We start from the raw sequence: 27,856 nt of genomic DNA, 5'->3' as shown, positions 1-27,856 counted from the left end.
TGACAGTGGCACTCTGGCCGTTATTGTTGTTGGTATTGTCGCGCCCGCTAGCTTTTTGACTGCCGGTTATTTCAGGCGATCAGACTTCAGAATGGATTTTTAGACCTCGAACTAATAGGTGAGGGGTGTGGGAAAATGTAAAACAGGATTTTCCGGCGAATGATAGAGGTTTTATAGCAATGTGCTAGTGGAGCTATGACTTTGTAAGTTGAGCATGACGAGTGATTTTAGTATAAAAGTGATCAACTATGCCCTATGAAAGTTTGAATAACATAACATGAATAAAAATGTTGGCCATGTTACCATAAAAGTTATTTACACATTTTTCCAAAAAAGCACTCAAACTAATTGCATATTTGAAATTGGAAAAGAACGAAGTTGTGAAAATTTGAAACTAAAATCTTTTTTTTTGCAATATTTCTTATCTCAAAAACGGTTGAATTGATCTGAAAAGCTACAATTTCATTACTTTGAAGAAAAAAAAACAAAAAAAGGAACAGTACAAACATATTGACGAGATTCCTAGCCGATTTTGCTGAATATTACTCTAAATATTAAGGGCCTCACCCTTGTTAACAATGCATCTTTTAGTACATTATGGCTCGAAACGGATTGTTGAATAATTTGTTTTATTTGCAGATTTAATTGAAATCATGAACAATAACAAAATTTTACACCTTCAAATAACGATGAAAGCTGTTTACCTATTTTTTATTTCTTGTCTAAACCGTTTACCTAATAACGAGTCATTCACAGAAGAAGCATGATAAATTGGCAAATATACAATTCATTTAAATGCTCACCTAGACTGCCCGGCACTATCCATGACTCAGACGGTCATGAAAGGTAACGAACGGATGGATCTCCCACACGGACTGAAACCTAACGTCCACTCATATTCTCAAGCTTTACCCACGAGGCTTTCTATCAACAAATTCCAAATGCCGAAAGTCTGTTGGGGTCAAGATGACAAACACAAAAACGACCCCAACAGCGAAAGATGCCATCAATACCCATCTTTTCGTGGAATGGGTAATCTATTTTTGGCTTTTCGACCGCCTAGCAAACGCGTCGTCGTGACTGAGGAAATTGGATAATGAAGGTATCATCATGAAGGCTGTACTTTGTTGCCGGGTGTTTCCTCCCGTTGTTTGGTGGTTGGTACCTCTTAGTCACCAACATCCTGTCTTATCGGGGGTCTTCCTCCAATTCCAGGTACAAAGTTGGTCGCTTTTCTCCCTTCCCATTCATCTACCCTCAATTGTCGCCCCCTTTTTTGCCTTTCCCTCCGAAATCTTTGGTTTCGAAGTGCATTGACAGATAAAAAAGGGTTTTTTTCTTGGAATCGACTCAATTGAGATTGCGTTTCAACCGATGGAATGTGAAATCTAAAATTAGTGAAGAAGGGTGATAAATCCAAGGCTTTGAATAGAGGCTTCAGGGAGGCCATGAAAGGCCATTAAGGAGTTCCAAGAAAACGAAAGAGTCGTTGACATATTTTAAACGTCTTTTTCCGTAAGAGGAAATAATAATAGAGACAACTTGAAGTAAGTAATAAGCGTTGTACTATATACATTTGCTTTTAGAAGTTATAGATGTGGTTACTTGTATGAGATTCTCACGCTACCAAAGATTTCCCCTTTTCAGTGTTCATATCTGACATAAAAAAACAGGGGAATCGATCTGAAAACAAATATTTTCCCACAGAAACTTGCTCGAATTTTTGGAACTGCGATCTTTTAGATGGACTATGACTTATACTGTGTCTGTTTGAAATTGTTATTGGATGTGAATTCAATGAGAGGAATCGTTTAATACCTCTGGAGAATGAGGAATGAACTTTGGGGTCTTAGCTTGGGATCATCCACCGGGGATTATTACGGGTTAATAATCGCTCTTCACCATAAACTTGGATATCAGGTATTAGGTTGTTCCACAGGGTTCATACACAAAGGCAAATGGTTATTTTTGCAATCACTGTGGTGGCGACGGGAACAGAATTAAAGCACTTTGTTCTGGTAAATAAAATATTAAGCAGTTCTCATACGACGCAACTAAAAGGCGAGCTTTATGTTTTATGTTTAACCTTATTTCTTATATCAACCTTTCTTAAACTTTCCCTCATCCTTACTAACTAGACTTTATCAATATCAAAGCAGCAGAGACATTAAATCATATTCATAGACAGACCCTATAAGAATCTGGTCTGAACAATTAATGAATTCGTAACTTAGGAAAACACCTCCAAATTGAAGCCACTATGTCTTGCTATCGTGCTTTAATATCCCTTCTCGCCCCCTTTTTCGAGGGAGAGAGCAGCAAGAAGAGAGAGAGGGTGGTAAGAGGTGAATGAAGCTAGGTGGAGTAGCACCTGCAGCTTGCTTGGCCAACCAATCCACTCCAAAATGCACGGGGACCCAGCGTTTCCGGTTATGGTTTTTGGTTGATGATAAAGAGAACCATGGTTATAATTGTTTACACTTGTTTGCGGCCAATGGTCGATCTTGAGTGATATTTTTCTCTTTTGCGTGCATTGTGCAAGTGTTTAATACGTAATGAGGTCTACATTTTGGTCCTTAATGGCGCCTACTTTGCACCAGGGGCACTGCGTTACTACCAATAGTGGCAACTTCGGTTGAGTCACTTTTTTGCTGATTCTTACTGTTTTGTTATTGCAACTTTCGAATCAACTGATTAATTCATGCATCAATGAAGAAGTTCTGAGCTATATATGTTGACAATTCGCGCATTATACTTGATGAATTAGATACAAGCAGCGAGGTTTTCACTTATCATAATATGAGTCGGTGAAGTGAATGTTTTTTATTCTAATGATTTTAAAGCATAACAGAACAACACGATAGGATAAGAGTGTAAGCAAATCGGAGAGTTTACGTTTAGACTTGACGTGGTTCCATTGATAAATAGAAATGCTTACTTTTTCCGCTCCTTCATGTGAAAAAGCGGATGTTGTTGTGTGTTTCTGCGATAAAACTTGAAAGAAAACGCTCCATTGTCAACTAAAACGCTATTTTTTCAACATGTCAAGAGCAGACGCCCTCGGTCTAAGATCTAGTCACATAAGTCATCTGACTTTCAATCATAACGAATTTCTCACAGACGACGATGTCATTGCGCCCGAAAGCCCCACAAACATGTGGAAAGTCAAACCCATTTTTGTTACCATTTTTATGATTGTACTCGTAATATTCGTGTCTGTGATGACCAGTCTGATTTTTTGTTGGTGCTTTCTAAGTGTAGTTTCCACCCAATCCAGTTTGACTCGCCACACGACATTTTGGAAAGCAGATCAGGTAAAAGAACTCTTTCAAATACCGAATTATTGTCATTTGCAATCGTTCTTGTTTTTAATCTAGCCTCAAACAGGTGACTTTTGCAAGACTAGCCAAGAGGGCGACAAAAACTTTCTTCAATTGAACAAGACAACTTCTAACAGGGATGAGATTGCCTATATCGGTGATAAGGAAATAAGATGTGAAGGAATGTACTGGTTGCGATTCATGGCCCAATGGAACAACTCTAATGATGCTTGCCAAGTTGAACTTTGTCTCCATCTGACGTGCACAAGTAAGATTGAATGACATGATTGCTGAAATTAGTCTCTAATCACCTAACAGAAAACATAACCATGTAATTGAGTAGATTAGTAAATATCACTCCAACATGTTTTCCAGTACTTTGGAAGGGCATTATGCTCTGAAATCAGTGGTGGGTCTCGTCATTTGTAAAGTTAACATTGGTAATTTCTTATTTGTTATTTGAACAGTAAAATCACGATTCAATGGCAATCCGTTGCTTTTGAGAAAAAAATCATGCCCAATAACAAACATGAATAAAGGAACTTTTTCCGTTTCCATCCGTCACTGCTAAAGACAAAACAAAAGAAAAGAGCGAAAAAAAAATAATTGAGAAAAGCAAAACAGCAGACTATTGAATAATATCTGATTGATCGATGGAACAAAAACCATGACAATTCATCAATCCGGTAGCTCCAAATAAGAATTTGAAGTCCATTATTTTGCAACTAAAAATTCAACGTCTTCATCTGAATTAAAGTTTAATGATTTGGCAATCACCTTTGTCTAGAATGTACCTGACACTAAAGACGCTTTCATTAGGCATCTTTGCCTGACCCTGGTGCTACAAGTGCATTAGTGGCAAGAAGCTTATTCAATTTGCCTGGACTAAACCAGACAACGACTTTGCTACTCTTGAAAATCTTATAGTCTCAATGTAAACAGTTTTGCAATAAGATCAAAACAGTTCTTTTACGAGTTGTCGCAAAAAATAATTAAAAAAAGCTTTCCTCAAGTGAAAATCTACCTTCCCGATGGGCCAAAAGTGCAGAGGATAATACTTTGTAACACAGTCGGTTATAATGCCCAACTGTCAAGAGCTCTCGCTTTAAAAGCCAAAAATTGTTTCAAGATAATTTGAATTCGACTCATTCTCCAACGGGCCAGTTTTATGTATTGACATTTTCCTAATCTTTTAGATATTACGCCAAAAGTTGGATCGTTGATACATGCTGAGCTGTTCGTGAATCTAACGAAAACCATGGTACCAAAGATCCAAGTTCCACAAAACTGCATCCTCTGTGGTGACCCTGCTCACATCTTGATGTCGGCAGAGTTTATGGATCTGAAATGTAACTAGAGGTTGCGTGTCCAAAAACAAATACCGTTTCGTCAGTGATTTATTATTTAACTATCGTGGTTTCTTTTTGTCAATACAAACAGTTTGTTCTTTTGAGGAGATGTCGTCCAATGACAACTTTTTAGCCGTATTTGTCCAATCCAAGCTTGGCATCGATGCTATATTGGACTCTGAGTGTGGGTAGATTTCAAAAACGTGATGGAAGAATTTGTCCACAGCTTTGCTATGGTTTGAGAGAACGTCCATCCCATTAATCGATTTTTGATCCCCTCTACCTGGTCTGACAATCAATACCATGTCATTTGGGCTCACCTGCCAATACATGACGTTAATTTTATGTTCAATTTCCACGGAGTATTTTTTTTAAAAACTATTCTGGAAGTTTTACCTCTTGCCAAACGTCCCGACGAAAAAGCCTTTCAAAGTAATGAAACAGGTAATTTGTGTCATTAACATGGGTCAATTTGCCACTCAAGCCACATTTCTGAAGCTTTTGGGACAAATGACCACTTTCGTTCCTCGAAGATGAAGGATTGAGTTCGAATCCTAAAAAGCAGACGTTGATTGGGTCGACACCAATCAGAAAATGTTCAATGGCCTTGGAGTAACTTGGGTCTGAATATCGGAACGATTCATCATAGAACCGCCAAACTTCACTTTCCACGTTCAGTCCAACCACGAGCAACAACTTCTGACATTTTGAGGTCCGTTTCAAGCTGATTTAGAAATGAAACATTACTTTACTGCTAGAGGTATTTTGAAAGATTTCCACTAACCAAAGGAGGATTTTCCAAATGAACACGAAAAACACCAGGAAGTAAAGTATTCCAAATTTTGTTTTGAATAAAACTGGGAACCGTTTCGGCAAGTAACGTTGGTAAGTCCAATGTCGCTCTCTGCGACCAAAGCGTTGGTAAAATGAGTAATTCTCCCACATTTCCACCTTTTCGTATACTGAAACCATTGGGTTCAAGACCACCATATTCGAGTTTAGATTATTCACAAAAACTGATAGCAGGTTTGGTTAAGTTTCAGGGCCTCGTTTGACGTCTGTTGAACAAGTGTTTCATCCATTTCACTTTTACAGTCAAAGTAGTGCAAGCTGAATTCCACCTCCAATGGTTGACCTTTGGCCAATTTTTTCATGTTTATGTTGAGATTCGGTCGAGTTATTTGGCATTTTATTTTCTCTTGCTTACAATATGTCATACAGGTCACGCTTACAAACATTTGAAGTGAGAAAACAATCGGGAAGGGATCAGATCAATCTCCATCGGAGTGATTCCACACTCTTGGTAGGTTTTGGGAGGAACCCTTACCACGTTGGTAGGAGCTCTAGGATGGCAGACAATCGGAATACATAAGGATGGTAATTAATCTTAATAATCGTGGCAAGCGGCAATATCTGAATGCATGGGTTCTCGGGCCTTTGGGGACATTTAAATTCCATGAAAGCAAATGTCCTCTGACACTAAGTACACCAAAAGATATTGATGGTATGAAGTGAGAAGAATTTATGTAGTATAATGTAGAAGTAGTCTAAAATGTGTGATAGAGGATCGAAAGAGACACCTCTGGTGGTAATGAAGAAATAGCAAAGAGATGATGAGAAGTTTAAAAGGATGGTCTGAAGGAGAAGGTGTCGCTAGGACGCAAAATGTGCTTACATCAACTGTGCTTGTTCTAAAATTTTTGCTGAGTGTGCTTCTTCTACAAAGCAAAAATATTCGAGAGTGATTTGGTTTTTGATCAAATTTGACCCTTGGCACTCGGCCTTTCATTTCCCCAGAAGACCAACCGAAGGCCAGCTGAAGCACAGATCAGTCGAGGACAAGCCATTTTGCATTTACTATGTAAGTGGAAGGAAGGAGGCTAAAAAATGAGGAAACCTAGCACCGGTCCGACCAAAAGGAAAGTGTGTAGTAATGGTTGCTCCCATTCGCCATTTTTGATTCGTATCGGTCATCTTGCACTGACATCAGAGGAAAAGAAAATATATCTGATTTATGTGTCTGATTTAATTGTTGTTTTTATTTGTCAGTGCTTAGTTTTCTTGCTTTTTTTGCCGCGAAGGGATGAGCGAATCAGGGCGTTTTAGACAGAGTGTTGATTACTTGGGTTGGCTTTTAGGGGTCTGAAATGAACACTTTTAGGGGAAGATTTGAGAAGGCAAATGAACTGTATACTAATATGAAGTATATGAAGATCCTTGATGAGAAGCAGTATAAAAAATGTGTCTTTGTCAACGTGTAGAAGTATAGTAGTATATAGAGTTGATACAAACCATAATCATCCAAAGAAATTTCTAGATCCTATCAGGGTCTCTCTCTGAGCGAATGTTTTTTGGATCAGTGAAACCAAAGAAAACCTCAGCATTTGTCACGAATGTCAGAGAGTGCAAGATCACAGTGTATCACAATATCAAAGATGACAAACTAGGCGAGGATGATAAAACAATGAAAAAGGTGGCGGCCAATTGTCGAGGTGGAAGTGTGAAATCATTGGTTTGATCAAAATGGAAGGTTATTTTTGTTGTAATTGAAACTCAAGAAGGGTGTGGTTGGTTTTAGTGGGGTGGTTGTTCTTTGTGATGATGAGCAAGCTGTCGGCAATGTGATGTAGTCATAGATTTCTTTAAAACTGTTGTAGGGTACAATCTTGGTTCATCAGAAATGATCTATTCTTTTCCCTAGATTTTTTCCCGCGGTCTTTTGCACGTTCTTAGTTATAAATGGATGATCAATTGATTGATAGGTAGATAGATAGAGTGAAAGAAAGAAAGAAAGAAAAGATACGCTTTCTTCTCTTTTCTTCTTCTTCGTTTTCTTTAGGAACTTAGCCAGGCAAATCATGCAAAAGAGGATTTTCGAACCCAAGTCGCCCTGACCGGAATCAGACAGGTTGGGAGTAGATTTGAAGTTCGATTTCCCGCGAAATCTTGAAAGGGGAGGGTGAATCACTTTCATAGAGGACAAATCAAGTGTCTGAGGGTCATTTGATATTGCTTCTGATGAGTTTGGTTCATCTCTCTACGTTGAAAATATCCTTGAAGTGGTTAGTTCGTCTAGGACTTTGGCATGCAATCTCGGTTTTCTTCTGTAATTGAATCGTGATGATTCAAAATCGTGCTGATGTCTTCTCGTTTCGCCAGTAGTCACCCTTAGCTCTGTAATCTAAACCAGTTTGAAAAACTGATCCGAGCGCAAGAAAAGAAAAATGGTTTTTCGCGCCGATTCCTTGCTCTTAGGTGACGATTATGTGAGGGGCAGAGAGGAGAACGGCTATGGTGGCTGCGATTGTGAAGAAGGTAAAAATGATGAGACAGAGGCGATCCAGAACCATGGCTGCAAATTTCCAGTCGTTCTCGATGGCTGCCGTGTCCTCATCATCGCGGATTTTGTCGGTGATCACACGGAGTTCTTTCAGAATTAGGCTAAGTTCCCGATGAACTCCGGGTGGGAAAGAGTTCAGGGAGCTTCCGACTCCGCCTCCCACGGTCCCATTTCCGCCCACCATGCCGTCATCGGTGGATGATGGTGGAAGCCCGGACGTGACCCGCATGAACCCACCAGACCCGGGCGTGGGCGTATTACCCATTGGGCCCATCGGCCCGGCCGGGTGTGTGTGTGAAGGATGATGTGGATGAATGTGGGAGTGGGGTAAAGTGGAGGAGGGCCTGAAGTCGTCGTCCATGTCCAGGACGTTGGCCAGCAACGACTTGGATGAGCGCTCCTTCAGATCCAGTTCCTTCATTTTGTTTTGCATCATGATGGTTTTGCGCGTGATCTTCTCTCCCGGTCGGCCCATCCGAAGCATCCAAGGGATCCATTGTAAGAAGACGCATCTCACCTGCAATCAAAACGAAGATTCACTCCGGGCATAGAGATAAGGAGGGTTTGCCAACCCGTACTCACCCAATTTGGCATTTCGTGAGTGTCTGCCAGCCTGTGGTGATAGTTCAAGATCATAATGGTTGTCACCACGGAAGACGCAACCATAAACATGATGCAATTGAAGTAAGTACCTGCATTACATAAGGTAAGAGTTAGTTTCAGACTCAAGGAATAATCCATGTGCCAAAAATCGACTTGTTCCCGATTGTTGGCACAGCTGGATTTTGTTAAAGAACACTAAGAACAAGCAGGGTATGCAAGAGATCCAAATGCCCGATTAGTTGGGAAAAGAATCCAATGACTTTGGGCGTTAGCCACGATGGTGGAAAAATGAATCAAATCTCTTGCACCCTCTAACTACACACATAAAATGGCTGAACTTATCCTCGGGTAGTTGATCAATGTGGATATGTGTGCAATTACTGATGAGGATAAGTACAGATTGGGAAAGCTTTAGAGCCAAAATGCAAACCAAGAAAATGCAACTGAGGACATGAGCCAATGCCAAAAGAGGAAGTTGTAAGAGTTGAAAGAACTTTGAATGTCTGGAAAGGTGCAAAGCTGAGCCCAACATGAAGAAACTGCTGTCAACGACTTTGAACCTTTAAACCAGAGCCTACTACAATATGAACTTGAGATTGAGATGAACGGAGAAAAGAATCAATTTAGGAGCCGTTTCACGGATGCTTTTGTGGCGCCTCAAATGCCACCGATTTTTAGACGAATATGATCTTTATGACGTCCTTTTTGGCATTGTGGATGTTTAAGAACAAGCAAGAACTGAAGAAGCATTAAAATTATTTTTAAAACGTTGTTAGCAGACTACAACCATTTGAACCTTGTTAGCGAGTGTGATCACTCAGTTTTTAGTCGGTTTAGGCAAGGTAAACCTGTGCAAGTTGAAGTTGGATTGGATTGAATTGAGGAAGTAGTAGGTAGCATTAGTACTAGTGGTCGTCTGATGTGAGGATTAGGTTAATGTGAAGTCCTATCCTGTTTCGTTAGAAAAATATCCCCAAACTCTGAGAGCAATGTTGCGCGGAAGCATTCAGTGGTGAGACTGCTCTTTCGAGCACTAGTTGGAAAGATAAATCAACGGAATTGCAACTTTCCGACCTTATTTCGCATCTTTCGGGTTTTGCAATGAAGTCGCAAGAGTCGATTGTTTTCTAGGAAACAGACTTAAATGTTTAGGAAAAGAGATTGTTGTGATTTTAGCCGATTTCAATGCTCATGCAATGTTCTTTTAATGTATTAATGTGTGTGTGATTATCATCTTTGCTTCAGATATAGAAAATAAAACCTCATCGGGGAGGGAGTTTTGCACTTGGATTTGATCCAACTTTTAAAGGGGCGCTTGTATTAGATCAGTAACGTTATCATGAATATGGACTGAAATATGTACTTTTCTGAGTAACGCCAGTATCATTTCACTGCAAAAGTACTGATCAGATTATTCATGATTGCCGTTGACTAAGTCATTTCCTTTTGTCAGTATAACGTTAACCAAAGTGGCAATTCGAATTTTATTTAAAGCCGTGTTTTTACCCTTTATCCGATTTTAATTTCTTTATTGAAGAGCAACAGCCCGATGAGGGTGCCTTCATCCTTGCCTGTTTTTATGGAGACGGTCAAAGTCTAGTTTTTTGAGCATTTCCTTTTTGACGCGTTTGGGTTTTTATTGCCAGCCAGGACTTAAAGGAGAATATTTTAGTGTTATCTCCGACCTTAGAATTGCTGCATGCGGGTATTATGCACTTCTTGTCCCCAAATGATCTTTGTCGAATGTCTCGGTTTCCCGTTAAAGTTGTTTACAAGAGACTTGTTTAGATCGGTATTCTGTTTAGCAACAGTTGAGTCATGTCCTTGCCCCGTGTGGGTTGGTTTGAGGGGGTCATCTCGAGAAAAAAGAACCAAGTTTGATGTTTGATTTATTTTAGCGGTTTATCTTTGTTTGAATTCAGTTTTCTGGCGCAAGGGGCGGGGGAATGATTTTAGGACTTTTAAGAGATAGAAAGAACTAGAAAGGAGTTCCTTAGGAGTGGCGTGTCGAGTGGGACGAACAAAATGCAAATCCCTCGATCGCGGTGAGGTCAGCAGGCTAACCTATTAACGGCGTGGCATCGCTCACAGGCAGCATCTCCCCCACAATCGTTGCAAAAATTGTTATTGAGAGCATTATAGCAACCCCTAGAATCAAGAAGAACATGACAAGAGTTATCGAGGTCACAAATCACAAAATGTCGAAGCTTGGTTCTTTTAGGACAGGGCTTGTTTTAGGGTTAGTTCGTTTAGAAAATTTGCTGCCTTTTGGCTTTAGCGCGACCCCTTAAGACCTTTCTCATCATGCATGCTCTCTCTTTGTGGACATCAAAAATAATTGGCCTTAAAAACATCTTGGGATCAAAGTTTGACCGAGAATTGCCACGACCCAACTTGTCACAAAGGTTTGAAGTACCGTTCTTTCGAGGACATGTGTTGCGCAATTTGAGAGAGCTTTACATTGCTGTCCTACAGCAGATTCATTTGGGAACTCTTAATTTAGAGGACTTGAATGGTAGCATGACCACGTGGGGTTGTGGTCCATTAGTGGTACTCTAACCTATCAAGGGCGTGGCGTCAGAAACGGGCAGCATTTCGCCAACAATCGTGGCAAAAATTGTAATGGACAGCATTATTGTGACACCTGAAAGAAGAATTCTTTACTGGCCTTTACAGGATCATTTTATGAGGATCAAAGATCAAATGGGCAAGAGGGAGGCTGCTGGGCAGGAATAAGCGGCAACGAAGGCCAATAGCGCGTATCAGTGATGCTGTCACACAAATTTAATTGCTCCATTTTAGGGGTTTTTCAACAGGCCTCTGCTATAATCGTTACCTTGCAAGGTCGTTTGCCGAACCTGCCGGCAATAATTTACTGTTTTCATTGTCTTGCATTATTACATGATATCAAATCAAGCAATCTTTTCCTTGCTGTTTTTTTTTTATTGAGCCGCATGCGCCCAACCAAAGTAAAGTATGCAATGATCAAATCTGCCGATTGGGGCGGAATTAATGTAAATAGCTTCCGTTATACTTGATTTTCCCTTTTGGTTACAAACGTTGCTTGACTGACCCCATGGGTTCAGTAAAGTGAGATGAGCTGGATGAAGTATTAGGCGGCCTTTTTAAGATTTGGATGCTTGGATGAGAGCGAGGAATGTTTTCACACAATCTAGGCTGTTGAGCATGGGCCAGTAGTACCACATTCTTAGCCGAACTATTCAGATTGAAGGGTGGCCTAACCTAAAACGGGCACAGCATCACTGACTTTTGGAAGCATCTCCGTGACCATGATACTAAACACTGTTAAGGATAGCAACACTGTCACCCCTGTAAGAAGAGCAAATGGCAAAGAATTTGAAAGTGGCAAGACTGTACGTTCCACTTTCTGCCTTCAGCAGACCAATCCTTAGCATCAAGTAGGTTGGAGGCATCTTTCATAAGTGCGAGAACGGCTGTCGACCAGACAGCCATTCTGCAACAAGGATTTGATAGAGAGGATAAAAAGCATCTTGTTATGGGGTTGGTTCACGCATTTGTGCTTTTGATTGACGCTTAAGAAGATACTCTGGTCGGGTATCGAAAATGATCTTTTCAAACACAGCCAGAGATAGGCAAGCAGTAATAATATCTGAAAGTGTAAGACAACATTTTGAGACCCATTAGGTTTCCTTGCTTGCCACCATACGAAGCAATGTCGATGTGAAATGGTTGTAGTGTGATGAACAAGGTATGTGTGTGTGAGTATGATTATTTACTGAACTTGTAGTATGGATATAAAGTAATCTCGGGCAGTTGAGTGCGACTGTTAGGATTAGGAGAGTCTAATCCCAACAGGCACGACGACAAGGAAAGCCCCTATTCTACCAGGAGACTGTTCAAGGCTACTATAAATATTGTTGTTGTCTTGGTGGTAGTTCCTCAAACAAGAAGATAGATGTCTTTTACCTAGCAAAGGGTTGTCTGAAGTCACTGGCATAGTCTCTGACACGGTATTTAGAAACACAGTCAAAGAGAGAAGAATTGTCACACCTGTTGGAAAACAAAGTTAAGTTCAACATCAAATCGGGCTCGAAACAACCCTTGATCCGTTACGTTTGTGCTCTAGCCTTGACTTCCTAGCTATGATTTGATTTTCTTTAAATTGCCCCGTGGTTGACAAGCCCCAAAACGATGCAAATTCACTAGATGAAATTTCAATGTTCAACCTGGTACCATGTGGTGCGAAAATATGTTTTGTGTTTTCACTCTAGTTTTAAGAAATACTTCGACTATCCTAGAATTAGTGGAAGATTGTTCAGAGATGATGAAAATAAGAAAGAGAGACTAGGTAATGAAAGTACAAACAAATGCAAACAACGAAAGAGAAGTAATTGAAAGGAAAGTTAAAAAAACGAGAGGTGGCTTTTTGGACTTGAGTCCTATCGGGATGATACCAGTGGTGTGACTGATCTTAACTTTTAGATTCGAGTTTTGTAGATCGTATAGGTTTTGTTGAGGCAAGTTCAAATGGTTTGAAATGGTTTTTGGGGTCCCAAGAAGGTTAGTAGATAATCAGTAGTTGTTTTTGTTGTTTTCTTCAAATGGTTGCAGTTGTACCAATAGCAGGAATCGCATGAAGTTCGGTTATAATAATAGAGGTGGTAATGATAGTGGTAGTAGTAGTAGTAGTAGTAGTATTTGTAGTAGCAGTAGTAGGAGTAGTAATAGCTGTTGTTGTAGTAGTTGTTGTTGGGTTGTTTCAGTTATGCTGGTGGTTGTTGGTAGTAGAAGTACATTGTAATAAGAAGCAAATGGAGCAAATAAACCACATTAGTTGCAAATGACAGAGATGGAGATGCTGCACATCATCATGGTTGGCCACAAAAGCTTTGTTAGTACTCATGTTATTTTAGTAAATATTACCTAGCAATGGGTTATCTGACGTGACTGGCATCGTGGCTGATACCATGTTCAAGAACACAGTAAGGCTGAGTAGTATTGTCACCCCTAAAAGACAACTCACTCACTTATAAAAGGGTCACACAACATATGGATCAAAAGCCTAGTCCATTTTGAATGTGCTGCTTTCAGAAATCCTATCATAAATGGTTGTAGGGCCTGGTCAGCCTCTGGAGAGGCCAAATTTTAAACGGGTGCTGCCTATGCAATGGATTACCGCCCCCCTCTGAAACTACAGCCTTTTTTGCTTTGTGTAGCTCTGATGAAACGAGTATCACGAGATGGGAGCAAAGGAGCATGGGGTACACGTTGAATCTGGTTCAAAATGGCTTCGGGATCAACAGGTTTCAGCCATTTGTTGTGTATGCTTACGTTAGCTGCTTTGTTGCTCGAGCACAGGGTTGCTATTTTGGGATTACTTTGACCAGATTCAACACGAAAGAGACAGTTAGGATGAATAACAAGACATATGTGATTCGGGGAATATGGATAGATAGAGAGTTCTATTGAAGAGTGATCGGGACTGTGTCACTTCTAATTCAACACTGGTTTGTATGTTTGATGAAACGATCCTAATGTCCTGGTGCCAATAAAGCCGTACTTAAACAGTTGAAGACGCATCTTTAATAATGATATAAAGGTACTACGATGGATAGAATGTGAAATTCCGAACAGAAAGGATGTTTCGCATGCTCTGAAAGATTGGAAGAATGAAATTAACAACAACCTAAAACCCAAATATCCACCAAGTGGATGCGCACCTAAGCGTTATAAATAAAAAGACGTATTTTTCACATGAGGCTGCATCAAATGAGATTTAGAACTCAGATTGAAAGATATTTTTTTGTCATGCAAAACCAAATCTCACAAGGAAAGCTTGAATGATAAAGAATTTCCATCATTTGAAAAATGGATTTGTAGAAAAAATCTTTGTGTTGCATCTTGGTACATCAATGGTTTCTTTTGTGGTAATAAGAATGATGATGATGACGATGACGATGATGTTGAGAAAGATGAGAAATAAGGGTCAATTGATATCCAAAATAGCATACTTTGATTCGCCTGATTTCATATTCTTTGCCAGCCTAGCTTCAAATGGTTGTTAGTCGCTATCATAAAACTAGCTAAAGCTACGTAATTTCAATGTAATGGTTATAATTCGAGACTACCAGAGCATCGAATTCGCCCTCTGTTGTTCAATCTCATAATGAGAGCACTCTTTCCTTATGAAAATTGTAATCTTGAGACTGAACTCAAATAGCGAATTCAACATTACAATAATCCTTCATTACTAAGAAATAGAAAAGAACTGAATCTATTGCCGAGATCGAAATTGAATATAAAGAAACAGCTATTGTGAAATGGCTAGTGATATCGATGTCTTTTTTTTACCTAACAAAGGAACCTGTAACGAGGTTATCGGCATTGCTTCACTGACATTTTGTTGGAAAACAGTAAGAGATAGGAGCACTGTGACACCTGAAATAGTGGGTAAGAAAACGTGGTTGGAATTAAGCAAGTGGGCCATGCAATTGGAGACTGTCAAAGTGTTAGTATTCGCATTTAGCAATAATGCTGGATGGAATGATAAGCCCAACTATTTAACAACAGGATTCACTCGCCAGAAAGTTAGTATGAAACGTAGAAAGCAATGGTAAGTAAGAGCTGTTACGTTAGAGAGAGACAAGTCGTCGTAGTTGTGATGATATTGGCAATCTCCTGACTAATGCTAGCAATTTAGTTCTGATATGAAAACGATGACAGAGACAGATTGAAGAATTTTTCAAAGGATGAGTGCGAGGTTAGATTCCGAAGCGATAGGAAAGCCCGACAAATAGTAAAGATTGCCATCTCGCCACAAAGGAGGAACAAAAGATATTTGAACCTGTGGAATCAGCGAAAAGACCCCCTGGGCAATCAATCATGCCCTCATATCTCATGAAACTGCTCCCATTTTTCACCTCAAACAGGAAAAGTTATAGCCTGATTCTTGATCAGTGTCTCCATGTGGGTTAGAGCTTTAAAGAATGAGAAGGCATCTTCTTTGTCGGGCTCCCTTGGCTTTTTGATAAGGACAATGGTTCTCTAAAAGGGATGAGGATCAGTGCTTCTGTGATGACAGTAATCATATTGTGCAGACTTAGAAGGGGAAACTGAAAGCACGATCGAGGATGGCTCATTTAATAATGGTAATTGCATTAGGCTATTTATAAAGAACCATCGACCGTGAAACCAGGAGAGACAATGAGAGAAAGAGTTTTTGACGGAGAAAATGCGTGCTTTCTAGGTATTTTTTCCCCAATGTGTCTAACCTAATAAGAGTTTTAATATAAGAGATTGGTGCAAGAATTAGTTACAACCACACATTGAGTGTGCCCGAGACGACTAATAACGAGGATTTAGTACACGAGACTCTTAACTTGTCTAAATTGGTAGGAATACAATTTTAATGTAGTGATAGTTTGAAGTAATCTTTGAGAAGTTCAGCCATTCAAAAGCCAGAGAAGGCTTGTAAAAGACTCAAGACCCAAATGCATGTCACACAACAGCAAAGAAGGCGTGGTAACATCAGAGAGGGGATTCCAAACAAAAACAATCATAAAAATGTTTTAGAGGTGAGGTGAGTTGTCATCCTGAGTTTATTTAGGAGAGAGAGAGAGAGAGAGAGCTGGAGACACAAAGAGATGAGATGAAGTTAACTCTAAACAAGAAAAAAGAGAACGAAAGGCCATCAGATCCCTTTGAAAGGCTAGTTCTTCAGAAAATAAAAACGGATCAAGGTCAAATAAAAACGTTTGCAGACACAAGACGGCAAAAAGCAAGGTGAAACAAGGAAGAAATCCTGCCAAAAAGAACGAAGAGAAAATGGCAGTTTCAATAACTGAAAAGACGCATTCCCTGAATTGTTCGTTTTATGATTGTCACACAGGGCAAAAAAGTGAGTTTCACCCTTTGAAGGTTGAGAAAATTGCAATACTTTTTTCAGGGTTATTTTGGGGAAAATGGAATGAAACGGTTAAAGAACGAAAGTTTAGAAAACAAGGAGTGGAAGGAGGACCTTGGAACAAAATGAAATCCATTGAGCTTTTATGTTGAGTAAGGGGGACAAAGAAAGGCTGGAGTTTCCTGAAGTAAAGCTAATCTGTGTACATTAGGAAACCTTCGAACTTGGTGTTGACTTGGTCATCTGATTCTAATTAGACGTCATAGGCTTTAATTTAATATACACCCAGGCACCATTTGAGCAGCGAAGAAATCGCTATGCGGAAGTATGATGGTTTATGGTTTTAGAAAAGAACCTAGAACTAATTTAGCGGGAGCAGGTTGTATGGAGCACATAACAATACGTCAAGGCTGCACGACGCCCAGATGGTGAGTTGTGTTTACTCTAGTACAGATATGAAGAATAATCTGATTCAATAGAACACATTTCTGAAACGGACCATCAGCGTGGGTCCACTTTCAGAAACATGGGATCAAGGATTTAGACATTGCCATGCACGCTCTTACCTAGTGACAATTTCTCTCCCGAATCCGGAGGGAGTGTGAAACCTAGCACAGCCATGGAGGCTATGAGAACGCAGGGCACGATGAGGTTGAAGAAATAGTAGAGTGTTCGACGACGGATTTTGATTGTGAAGGTCACATCCAGGTAAGGCTCTGGACAACAATCGTAGAAGACCTCATTTCGTTGCCCCGGAACACCTAAATTGCAAATTATCGTTAAGAATTGGCCGCGTAGAGTGAGTTATATCACGGTCAACTCTGGAACATTACGAACTTGAATCACTCAACCTATCGCACAGCTAGGTTGATTTCTGTTAACGGTACCTCAATGAATTGAAAGGATTGGGCTTGCATGTAGAATATCAAGGTAAAGACTAACTTTGAATGAAAATCATTGAATAATCGATCAATAACTTGATTGCAATGGTTGTGTGCAAAGTTCCTGAGTTGGCCGCGATAGTCCATGAGAAAATACTGTTTTGAACTGACTGCGTAGTAATTGCTTTGTGTTTTGTGTTTTGTTTGATAATTTACAGGATAATAGAAACATGCGTGTTGCAAACGTGATTAGTGCAGACCATGCGATGACCAACATTTGAAAGAAATGATAGCCATTCAAAAATCTTGCATCTTGTTATTGTTAGTAGGGAGAATAATGATGGAAACAACCAAGCTAATAATAAAAAAAAAACCGAAAATATTTTGATTAGGATGCAGACAGGAAAGGTAAGATGAGCAAGATCAATGTTGTTTTGGAAAGCGTTTTAATTTTGGTTTTAGAAGGCATTGTTAGTTCAATTGAATAAACTTTTTGATGATCTTGAAGCAAATGTATAGAAAATGGCAATCAAGGCGTACCTTTGAGCTGTTTATTTTTTATCTTTGTCCTTTGAGTTTTCACTATAAGCATTCGTCACCTTTTTTTTTTATCGTGGACGCTGAGACTAAAAATAACGGTTTTTCCACTGGTGCTACAAGAATTCAACAACTCTCTATTCTTAGTTATTATAGTGATGCTGGTTGTGATTTTTGGCTCTGGTTAGACTAGAGTACTACAACAAGAGGAGCGACGATCATCTACCCATTTTCAAAACGATTGTACATATCAAAACCTTAGGTTCCAACAATATGGAACAAAAAATGGTTTTCCTTTCTGCACTTGGATATGGCTGGTTTCGACTTTAATGGTTTTTGAAAGTAGTTCAAAGAAACGAAAGAGAGATAGAAGGTATAGAGACAGGGGAGGAAATAGAGAGATAGGAAACGGAAAAAGAGAGCCTATCAAGAAGTGAGAATGGTGGTTCTAACAAAAATAAGATTTTGATACATAACTTGATCATTGCTTTTTTCGAAAATATTGATGAAAACAATGAGACAGGTTTGATGAAGGACAGTTTTCATTCATTTTAATGGAACCGCAACCAAGGCTATTTAAAGAAGACGATGGAAGGGGAATGTGTCTTACTATATGATTGGTGATAATGATATCAAAATGACGGTGGTATTGGTTTTAATGGAAAATAACACGCATTTCTACAACAAACCAATGGAGGAAACGAATAAAAAAAATCCGGGGTTCTTAGTTTTGAAAATGAACGCTTTAGTAAATGAAACAAGGAACAACAGTTTAAGCCGTGGAAAAGTTTGTTTAACGATCGTTAACAGGATTTGGTTATTACAGAATGCCGACAGAAGAGGAAGTATTCGAACTCAATTCAATTTTAACGTTGGCAATAAAGATAGTTTAGTAATAGATACGTGAGCAGTGAGTAGTACAATAGTAGTAGAAGAAGTAGTAATTATGATCATAATAATGGTATCGAGGAACAGTAATATCAAGTAGTAGTAGTATTAGTAGTAGTAATAGCAGTAGCAGTAGTTGTAGGAGGATCAGTGGTAGTAATTTGCGAAGTTTCATTGGTGATCAACAGTTAATTACCTAATAGATGCCACTCGCCGTTTTCGACATAGGTACTAACGTCGCCTTGACCTTCGTCGTTATTCATTACTAATTCCAACTGCAAAGATCAACTTTAGATCAGTAATGACATCTCTGATGTTGCAACGGCTCAGCCCAACAACAATAGCATTATGACTCATACCAGGCAGCAATTTTGGCTAAGAATGATCCCATCCGTAAGATTCAATTTCTATGCGAAACTTAGCCGACCACTTACGCGATCTTTAAACCACCTGTGACATCTTCCGGAAGCCAATTAAACATAGAATCGCGGTTCAATATCACAAAAGATCCAACTGTTTTTTGATTGGTGTCTTTTATCAAACAAACTTTGACTTGCTGGACCCTCTCGAACCGTTTCGTTGGGTCTGTTTTTAGGCCTTTATTGGCACTAGTTGGGTCAAAAACTTTCTTTTTCTCCATTGATTATTGAACTTCAAGTTTTACACTTTACATTACATTCTGATTATGGAACAACCTACCTCTTCAAAATATTGCTCTCTAAGGTTTGAACTTACGCTTGAACGAAGGAGTATATATATTAGGGTGACTAATTTGCGAAAATATGGAAGGCTTGAATTGGCCAAAAAAGACCTCTTCCATGTTGGTGCGTAACATGATCATCCATCAAGGGCAGTATACTATGAAAGCAACAGCGATTGTACTTTCCCATCGCCAATAATGATAGCTAATACCTTATTGTAACTTGTTCCCCTTTATCCTTTGCTTTTGTATTGCCACCCTGCCAAAAAGTAATAAGGTGATTGTGGCCTTTGCATGAAAAGCAATCCTACGTTTTGAGTTCGCTATAAGCAGTTTAAAAGTGCTTCGACATTCCATGAGCCTATTCCTTATGGTAAATTTTTCAATTATGGAAGGGTATGGCAAATTATAAAAACGTTTCGGCGTTCTTTTGAGTATGGTTGTTTCTTTGACTATAATGCTTTGCTTACCGATTGTTTTGAATTGTACTAACGCGATATCACCGATTGCCATTCCTTAAATGAAGTACCTGATTGCTTATCTTACACAGTAAATGTATGAATGTATGTTTTAACAAACAAAACCAAATGGATTGAAATGTACTGTAAAAACGACCTGAGTACTGTGATTCTTGGAAGATCGAAATAATTCAGGCAAAATTGAGTGTGTGTTTTTCCGACAAGATTAATTACTTTTTGCAAAAGAAAGCTTCATTTACTATTCAATTGTTCGGAGATTGATCATGGTGTCAAGAAATAATGCAAGTGACATCGGATTTTTTTTGGAGGGAAGGCATCAAAAGTTGGCCAGATTAGAGTTTTAGTTCGAGTAACAGCATTTGGTTTTAGTATTTTAAAAATAGAAAAAGCAGCAGCTGTTTCTGCTGCTCTTTTATATCATATAAGATAAATATTAAATACTTGTAGAAAGCATTGGTGAATTCTAACTGATAAATGCAATAGATAACGGTGTTTGTAGTAATCATACTAGTAAGAATAAGTAATAAATATAGTAGTAAAAGAGAAAATCGAGAAAAGATAAAACGATATCAATCAAAAAGACGATAGAAAGAGCACTCATTATGTCTGATTGTTAAGACTCTTTGTACTGTTTGCAGTAGTAATTTAGAAGCATTGATTTAATTGTATAGTAGTAGTGAACGTGGCAATGAAAGTATATATATCTGTAAGATGTTCAGTCTTTGGGGGCAAATTTGGTTGAAAATTGAAATCATAAAAGAACCAAAGCTAAGCAAGTCTTCCCATTTCAGATCTACGGTACTCCTACGAACACCAGCACAAATAGAATGATATCAATTAAATTAACGTCTCATCAAATATAGATTCTCCGAAATTAACTACAACATTAGTGAGCACCGATAGTAGTGAGCCCATTAAAAAGAAAAAAATCGCGTTTACTTGAACAGTGACATGTCCCCAGTTAGTCATTGCCACTTGTTCTGATGAAATGTTTGCGTTTTCTGTCTTGGTTTCTGAAAGTGGATGTAACTCCACTTTAGAGCCTAGATCAGTTATTAATGGTTCAATCACTTCTTCTTGCGGAGATGGCCTTCGAATATTTTTTGTTGACATTTTAAATTTTGTCATTGCTAGGAGGTAGATAAAGACAAAATTTACTTGATCCGCTTTATACTAAAACACAATTCGTTTTTTGCTTGATTTAGCATTTTGGTGGAGGCTAAAGCACTTCTTCTCCATTTTTTTAGGGAGCAAATACGAAAAGAATAACATTCACGATTGCTGGAGTAACTGAAATGCATTCGAATGTTTGCCTGCCATTTGCCACTTTTTTCAAAATCTATTATATTGCTTTTTTTTAATTGTGCCCTTGTTCTCTTCTCTTCAGTCTTTTTTTGAAAGTGATTTTTTTTCGAGTTTCAGGCTTTATTTCAAGTGTTAGAACAACGCTTGACCAGTTTCTAAGCATACTTTAGGTTAGGTCAGAACTATGGTTTTTAAAGCACATTTTGCTTTAATAACTGATAACAGTATGTTAAATCAGCAAGGAAGCTTTGTCTGATTTATGCAGAATGTTCAAATGCTCTATAAAGCCTTTTGAAGTCTTGTTCACTCTCCTAGCTGCAAGTTGCCTGGTATTGGATAAGTAATTAATTTGTGCCGGTGTTCCCCTAGGTACGTACAATCATAGTAACAGATTCCAGACTGACTACATTCGGTATCAATCAACAACGAATCTGTTCATTGACGAGACGTCTCAATGGTGTTCTAGTTTCGTGAGGAAGATGATGAGATGAGAATGATGATGATGATGATGATGCATTCGTGTTATGTACATTTTGTGGAAAAGAAGCTTTGAGCTGATCATCGGGTCAAGAAAACGCGACGACCTACCTAGGAGTGACCACTCGCCATTCATAACATAGGTAGAGGTGTCGCCTTCTTCCCCATTTAATTGAAGATCCAACTAGAATGAACAAAAGGTCATTCAATTTGTTCTAGTCCTCGCCACCGGCGTAAAAGCCATGTGAATGTTTTCTTTTCTTAATTAAGCCAAAGGTAAAAGGAGATTAATAGAGATATAGCGATGTGGAGCCTTAGTCATAAAGATACTGTGTGGTCAAAGCTAGAAGTAATTCTGAGCTATCGAGCATTTGACTTGATGTTGGGCCAGTTGCAACGCTATCAAATGTTATGAATCGTATTGCGGAACAGCAATAGAGTCGTTCCCCTCCCAACTGATCATTGGGCCATACTGGTCCTCTAGTGGTGTAATTCCATTAAAACACGAAAAATATTAGCAGTTTCGTGTTTCAATGGAGCTTAACATGAGCGACCGGACCTGTTGGGAGCAACCATCAGTTGGGATTTGTCGAACACATCATGCTTTGCTTACCTTGAAGCCGTTATAAGTCCAACTGCCGAACTTCATTTCGCAGTCTTGGTCATCAAACGGGAACCACGTGATATCTATCTTGCAAGTGGACTTGAAAATACCCGGGGGAATGTAAGTACAGCTACCGTTGCTATTCACCACCACATTGGTTTGGTAGGTGCCATCAAAAGCCTCATCAGCGCTAAATGCAACAACATGTGACAGGCGTGAGTGAGATTTGTTTTCAGAGGCTTAGATAGCGACTCAGTCATTTCTGTTCCAGAAACAAGGTTCCCACAATCTGGAGTGGACCACCACTGGAACGTGATGGTCCAATCGAGAAAGTGGGGTCAATAGAACAGATCAGGATGGATAAACCGCATCCGTTAGCCATAATCACAATTCCCGTGGTAGAGTAGTTGCTGGAAGAATGAAAGAGAAAGGACGTGGATACCTGTTGTACATCAGCACATCTGGCTTCCACAGTTTTTGCGGCGGCATGCGAATGTCCTCTATGTTGCCATATTCTGATTTGTTCCACACCATGTTGACATCTTTCCAGTCCTGTGAAATGGAATTCCGTTTGAAAAGATTGTGTCGAGCTGTCAACCTCTACCAATGGTACAATGCTTGCCAAGGAAAGGAGGAAAAGCCAGTTATACACACATACATACAAACACAAACCTTTAGCCAAGCGTCGGGGAACATTTGGAACTCACCTTCAGCCGGATTGAACACGATGCAAGCTAAACATGTCTACCTATCTATTTGCCCATACTGTCATGCTAATGAGATGTTAGTGAGATGCACCCATGCGCTTTTACGACCGATCAGAAGAGCCATGTGGCTCTTGGAACATTCAGGGAATATATTTTGATGGATGGACCCAAGTAGGTGCCAAAATATTTTTTTGAGTTGCTGTCACTCCTCTGATTGTTCCAATAACGAACTAAAATATGTTTGGAGCTGATGTATGTGTGAGATGTGTTTGGAAGGAGTAAGTGCCTTGAACGATTCCAATGGACAATTTAGGACAACTTTCACAATTATTTTCGTGATTTTGGATAAACATTGATCAATGGAAGTGAAAGAAGAAGAGACTGTTGATGGCATTAAGAGTTCAGCTAACGCCCAATTGTTTTTAAAGTATGCGAGAATACTAATTGGTCTTTTGGTAACGTATTCAGAAGGAGTATTTTATTGAAAGGATTGGTTGTCACATTTTCAAGAGGTGGGAAAGACAGAAGAAACGAATGAAGAGATAGATGTTGATGAAGATAATGCGCAAGGCTTGTTATGTCACTTAAAAGGTTATAGTGTTGATTTGCGCATTCCTGAATGGTTGAAGAATAAGGGGCACAAAATCCAAACAAGAAGTGAGCAATTTCAATCCCATGGCGTCTTGTCGTGATCTTGACAAAAACACAGTGTTTGGTCATGGAAGGAAAATGGGAAGGGAATTCATGGCAATGCCCGAATGAAATGAAGATCTAAGCTTCTGGTAGAGTTCGAAGCAGAGGCACCCATTTGATCAAGAGTAAATAGTACAAGGAAGTAACGTGATGAAATCGGAAATAGAAGGGTGAAAGAGGAACTAGTTGTGGTCTAATCACCATCAAATGTACACGTAGTAGACTTCTCAATGGATGTAATGGTTTTTGTCCCATAAGTAAGCAATAGTTTAGCGCGTAGGTTTGTTCCCGTCCTTGGTGTTGAAGCCCCTGTGAGGGGTTCCGTTCATACCCTGTTTATGACAGACCAAATTGTCTCTCAAATTTGGTCGGTACAAGAGGTTGCGAGTGTGTGAAAGAAATTTTTCCGGATAATTAATTCCAAATGCTTTGTTCTTACATACGACGAGAAAAGATAAGAAAGTGGGACATACGTAGAGTATATGCAAAAAGTGGCTTAACTCATGCCATCCATTCAGGAGTTCACCATGTACTCAAATTATAAGGAGCAATGTAAACAATGATTTAGCATTACGGCTTATGGTTACCACTACTTGGTTAGTTAGTTCAAGGTTGAAAAAGTTAGTCGCAAGTGATACATAACTATAATGTTTAGAAGGAAACTGTTGACATTGCTTAAGGCAAGAGAGTACAGTGTTGTTAATGAAAATAGAAGATAGTTTAGAAATAAAACTGAAGGCTGAAATTATGATAATAAAGATAATGATAGTTGGAAAGTGGAAGGATGGACTGATGGAAGGAGAAAAAAGACGAGAGCTTAACTCTTTTGGCGTTTCTCTCTCTATTGTACTGATTGCTGCCCCTGGGACGACAACGCACTTACCAGATTTAACCATATGTTTGTCGTAAGGAGCTGATTTTTTTCATCCTATAGGCAAAATAAAACAATGCAGGAGCGGAAGACAGCAACCAAAATCACTTCAAGAACACTGAGCCTTCGATTTATTGAGTTACACTCCGAATGAGTGTTTTCCGATTCCCCCTCAAATAAATCTAATTGAACAAAGAGCTGTTTTAGCACACCAATCAGGGTTAAAGATGGAGCGACAAAGAGAGAGGTATTTTTTTAGAGCGAGATTGTGGTCATATCGATTTTCGGGTTGGTTGGTGATTTAGACCATCGAGAATTGTGACTTAAATTAGACAATGACATTCGTTGGTTTAGCGGAACACCTCTTCTAAGTATATTTTTCACGATGTGGGGACGAGGATGTTAAAGGTGTCCAAAAATGTCATTGGATTTGAACGATTTCTTTTGTCAGTGGAATGTTTCTTTCAATTTGTTTCTTTTTCTAACTTGAAGATGCTTTTTTAAGTCAGACGCACACACGGGAAATAGCTTTTTTAGAGTCCATAAACCACCAAGAAAATTTTGTTTCTCTTCCAGAAGTAGTTCAGTTTTGGAAATGCTGGTAATTGTTGTTGTTGTAATGGTAGTAGAAGTAATAATGATAATAATAGCAATAGTAGTTAGATGATATCCATGCACATTGAAAGTGTGGTCGGAGATTTAAAGAGATGATAGTTGTAGTAATAGCGGTAGTAGCAGTAGTGGTTGTTGTAGTAGTAGCAGTAGTAGTAGTTGTAGTAGTAGTAGTCGTATTAGTATATAGTAAATATATAATATGATGGACTATTAAGCAAGCATGACAGGCGTGCCATTCACCATCCAAGAGCACAACAACAGAAGAAGCAGCTTCGTTCGGAGTATCGAAAGGCCCATGGGCCATATGGGGAATACGGTTCACCCTTGTCTCCTCCAGGCCTATTAGGCTAAGTAAACTAGGCATGAAAGGTGAATGCACCCACAAAGAGATACGTTGTACGAACTAACGACCTTCAGCAAGCCAATTCCAAATGTCCACGAGTTTCGTCTAGGTGAACCATATTCCCCGGCCTTTCAAAGCGAAAGCTGGGATTCCAAACTCGTTGCGAACTTCTGCTCGGCAGTGCGATATTAAAGAAGAGGCCAAGGGGCGTGGCACCACTTACCAAATTTAGCCAAATATTTGTGGTAAGGATCTGATTTTTTTCATCCTATAAATGGGGAATTCAGGGGCTGTACTTGGCGAAATCATTTTCGAAGGCAGATTAAAACGCTTCATGAAATGAATGGTCTCTATTACTTGTGATACATGTTTTTGAATGAGTATATTGCAATGTAACTTTTTGCGGTACTTTTTGCTCAAATTCGCATTTTCTCCAGGCAAAACCCAAAACTCCTTTGAGGATACTTTAAGCTCTGAAAGAAAGTGACGTCCCTCACTTTCTTGTTAGTTTAGAAAACGTATTTTCCCCAAGAAGTATTTCGGAAACTTTGCTCCTGCTTCAAAGTTTAGAATGGAAAAATAATGTCTGCTGCGACTTTCTCCTTCGGCTCGTGACGAGGAGAACAAAATACCACTTGACAAGCACCCGGGATCCAACACGAGGTTCAAAAGAGCAACTCTCATATTTCCCTGACAGATCAATCAAAATTTAGATCCCGTTTTTCTTTAGCCGACTCTTGGTCCTAGTCCGTACTATGTATACTACCACATCACGGTGGTTATATTTCTGGTTAAGTGTTTGCTCAAATGCCAAGACATCAAGATGTGTTTTTCTATGTCGAAGAGGCAAAAGGAACAACTTTTGTGAAATACAAATGTTTAAAAGTAGCTCAAGTAAGTGTGTTAAATCACTTAAAGCTCATTAAAATGCATCATCGTTAAAAACGTAGTCAATCAGTATTAAACATACTCTTAGTTATGTATTGACGTAAAACTTCATAAACTTCTATTTAGCTCATGCTTAGTTATTACAACTTAAAGGTTGCGTTTTACGCGTTAAAAGATTGAAAAAATGGCCCAATTATGTTTCCAGTTATTCCCAAGGAAAATTATTGTCTTTTTCAATGACACAAAAAGAAAGAATATTTCTCCATTTTCTTTAAGATTTCTTAAAAAGATAAAAGTGGCAAAAAATGTCGCTTAAAACTTGCAAAACATGTAAAATTGCCTTTCATTTTAGTTGCGTGCCAAAAGCTACACTATCCTATTAAGTTTCTAAAATATTTGAACGAATATTTGAACGATGAGTTTAATTTTCAAAATTGTCACTTTTGGCAATAAATAATTTCGACGTACTAGCAATGTTTTTATTCTACGTTAATATAATTTTGTCAAAATTCAACATTAGGCTTGATTAAAGTTACGATTGACAAGTATGGTATCACAATTGTGAAATATTGGCATTAAGTAAGTTTTAAGTTAAATTGCGAACTATATTCGGGGTTTTCTACCTGCTTCAGAAAATTGAAATATTTCCACTTATATTTTAGGCATAGGAAAAGCTTATTATATTTCTTGGCAATTGCTTTAATGCATAACCGGAGCAATTTGTAGTCAAATTTGATGCAAATGCAATCTTTGAAAAAGAGATATCTTATCCTTTGCTCTATGGATTTGAATAAAGTTCTAGTTGGAAACGCAACTAAAGTTACTCTCAACATCTATTGATAACGTTTTTAAAAATGTTATCTCTTCGTAGATTTTGGGTGGATTGATATTTTAATATGAGCTAGAATCCAAGATGATTTTTTCCAAAAGTTGTTCCTTTTGTTTCAATAACAAGGAGACTCGTTATTAGCAGTCTTGGCATTTGCAAAAAAACTTATCAGTATTGCGAGTAACACCGTGACATGGAAATGGGAAACCCGTTTGCCTTTGGAAGCTATACTACACTCCATCCCAGGTTTTGATGGCCATCACTGAGCGCTTCCATAGAAATTGGAATCTTGACATTCCTTCAAGATTTTGAAGTGTTCTTTCCTCTCCAGCTAATCCAAAGGCTGGCCAAAGAACGAGAAACGAGAAAAGAGAGAGGAAGAGAGGAGAGGATGGTTGCTCTCCGTTTGCCATTTCCTCCAATTGTACCCTGTTCCCCAAGTGGAACAAGAGCTCGTCTGAGTGGCCCTATGAGGAAATGCAAATGATCGCTATTGCATCCTTTCGAGTAAACTACCGAGGATGAGCAAGCAGTAAGTGCTG

General features: G+C 39.0%; 3 protein-coding genes and 1 long non-coding RNA gene across 15 annotated transcripts in view; 2 read left to right on the top strand and 2 right to left on the bottom strand.

Moving 5' to 3' along the window:
• Window positions 1–2,459: 2,459 nt before the first annotated feature.
• On the top strand, window positions 2,460–4,773 carry LOC131878715 (uncharacterized). Its single transcript, XM_059224819.1, has 3 exons — window positions 2,460–3,314; window positions 3,378–3,588; window positions 4,517–4,773. Exons 1-3 carry the CDS (start codon window positions 3,042–3,044, stop codon window positions 4,675–4,677), a joined length of 645 nt encoding a protein of 214 aa, XP_059080802.1. The 5' UTR covers window positions 2,460–3,041; the 3' UTR covers window positions 4,678–4,773.
• On the bottom strand, window positions 4,700–5,728 carry LOC131878714 (uncharacterized). Its single transcript, XM_059224818.1, has 3 exons — window positions 5,454–5,728; window positions 5,066–5,393; window positions 4,700–4,989 (listed from the first exon to the last, which is right to left on the bottom strand). Exons 1-3 carry the CDS (start codon window positions 5,657–5,659, stop codon window positions 4,729–4,731), a joined length of 795 nt encoding a protein of 264 aa, XP_059080801.1. The 5' UTR covers window positions 5,660–5,728; the 3' UTR covers window positions 4,700–4,728.
• Window positions 5,729–5,841: 113 nt separating this feature from the next.
• The window catches only part of LOC131878704 (neuronal acetylcholine receptor subunit alpha-7-like), a 55,856-nt gene continuing 33,841 nt past the window's right edge, over window positions 5,842–27,856 (bottom strand). Inside the window, exons 3-10 of one of the 12 annotated variants that reach the window (XM_059224800.1) lie at window positions 25,821–25,865; window positions 22,811–22,920; window positions 22,378–22,558; window positions 21,876–21,948; window positions 17,064–17,258; window positions 13,518–13,601; window positions 8,592–8,701; window positions 5,842–8,526 (exon numbers count right to left, since the gene is read on the bottom strand). In XM_059224800.1, coding sequence (XP_059080783.1) covers window positions 7,921–8,526; window positions 8,592–8,701; window positions 13,518–13,601; window positions 17,064–17,258; window positions 21,876–21,948; window positions 22,378–22,558; window positions 22,811–22,920; window positions 25,821–25,865 — 1,404 coding nt within the window. In that variant the 3' untranslated portion in view covers window positions 5,842–7,920. Of the gene's footprint in view, window positions 8,527–8,591; window positions 8,702–12,560; window positions 12,645–13,517; window positions 13,602–14,945; window positions 15,033–17,063; window positions 17,259–18,999; window positions 19,079–21,875; window positions 21,949–22,377; window positions 22,559–22,810; window positions 22,921–24,651; window positions 24,697–25,820; window positions 25,866–27,856 lie in introns of all 12 variants that reach the window. The other 11 variants (XM_059224798.1, XM_059224794.1, XM_059224796.1 and 8 more) reach the window with 11 other exon arrangements.
• Window positions 24,817–26,357, top strand: LOC131878720 (uncharacterized). The gene is made up of 3 exons (XR_009373064.1): window positions 24,817–25,842; window positions 26,168–26,260; window positions 26,328–26,357. It is a non-coding gene; the product is annotated as an uncharacterized LOC131878720 (long non-coding RNA).

Source organism: Tigriopus californicus, chromosome 4 (assembly GCF_007210705.1).
Source record: "Tigriopus californicus strain San Diego chromosome 4, Tcal_SD_v2.1, whole genome shotgun sequence".
Taxonomy (NCBI): Eukaryota; Metazoa; Arthropoda; class Copepoda; order Harpacticoida; family Harpacticidae; genus Tigriopus; species Tigriopus californicus.
This window is presented reverse-complemented; position numbering and strand designations above follow the sequence as displayed.

Excerpts from the sequence above, each read along its gene's own strand:
- LOC131878714 (XM_059224818.1), bottom strand. The coding sequence starts at position 5,659 with ATGGTGGTCTTGAACCCAATGGTTTCAGTATACGAAAAGGTGGAAATG. Across the intron at positions 5,394-5,453 it reads ATTTGGAAAATCCTCCTTTG|CTTGAAACGGACCTCAAAAT; the intron begins GTTAGTGGAAAT and ends TTTCTAAATCAG. Across the intron at positions 4,990-5,065 it reads GTCGGGACGTTTGGCAAGAG|GTGAGCCCAAATGACATGGT; the intron begins GTAAAACTTCCA and ends ATGTATTGGCAG.
- LOC131878715 (XM_059224819.1), top strand. The coding sequence starts at position 3,042 with ATGTCAAGAGCAGACGCCCTCGGTCTAAGATCTAGTCACATAAGTCAT. Across the intron at positions 3,315-3,377 it reads CATTTTGGAAAGCAGATCAG|CCTCAAACAGGTGACTTTTG; the intron begins GTAAAAGAACTC and ends TTTTTAATCTAG. Across the intron at positions 3,589-4,516 it reads TCTCCATCTGACGTGCACAA|ATATTACGCCAAAAGTTGGA; the intron begins GTAAGATTGAAT and ends CTAATCTTTTAG.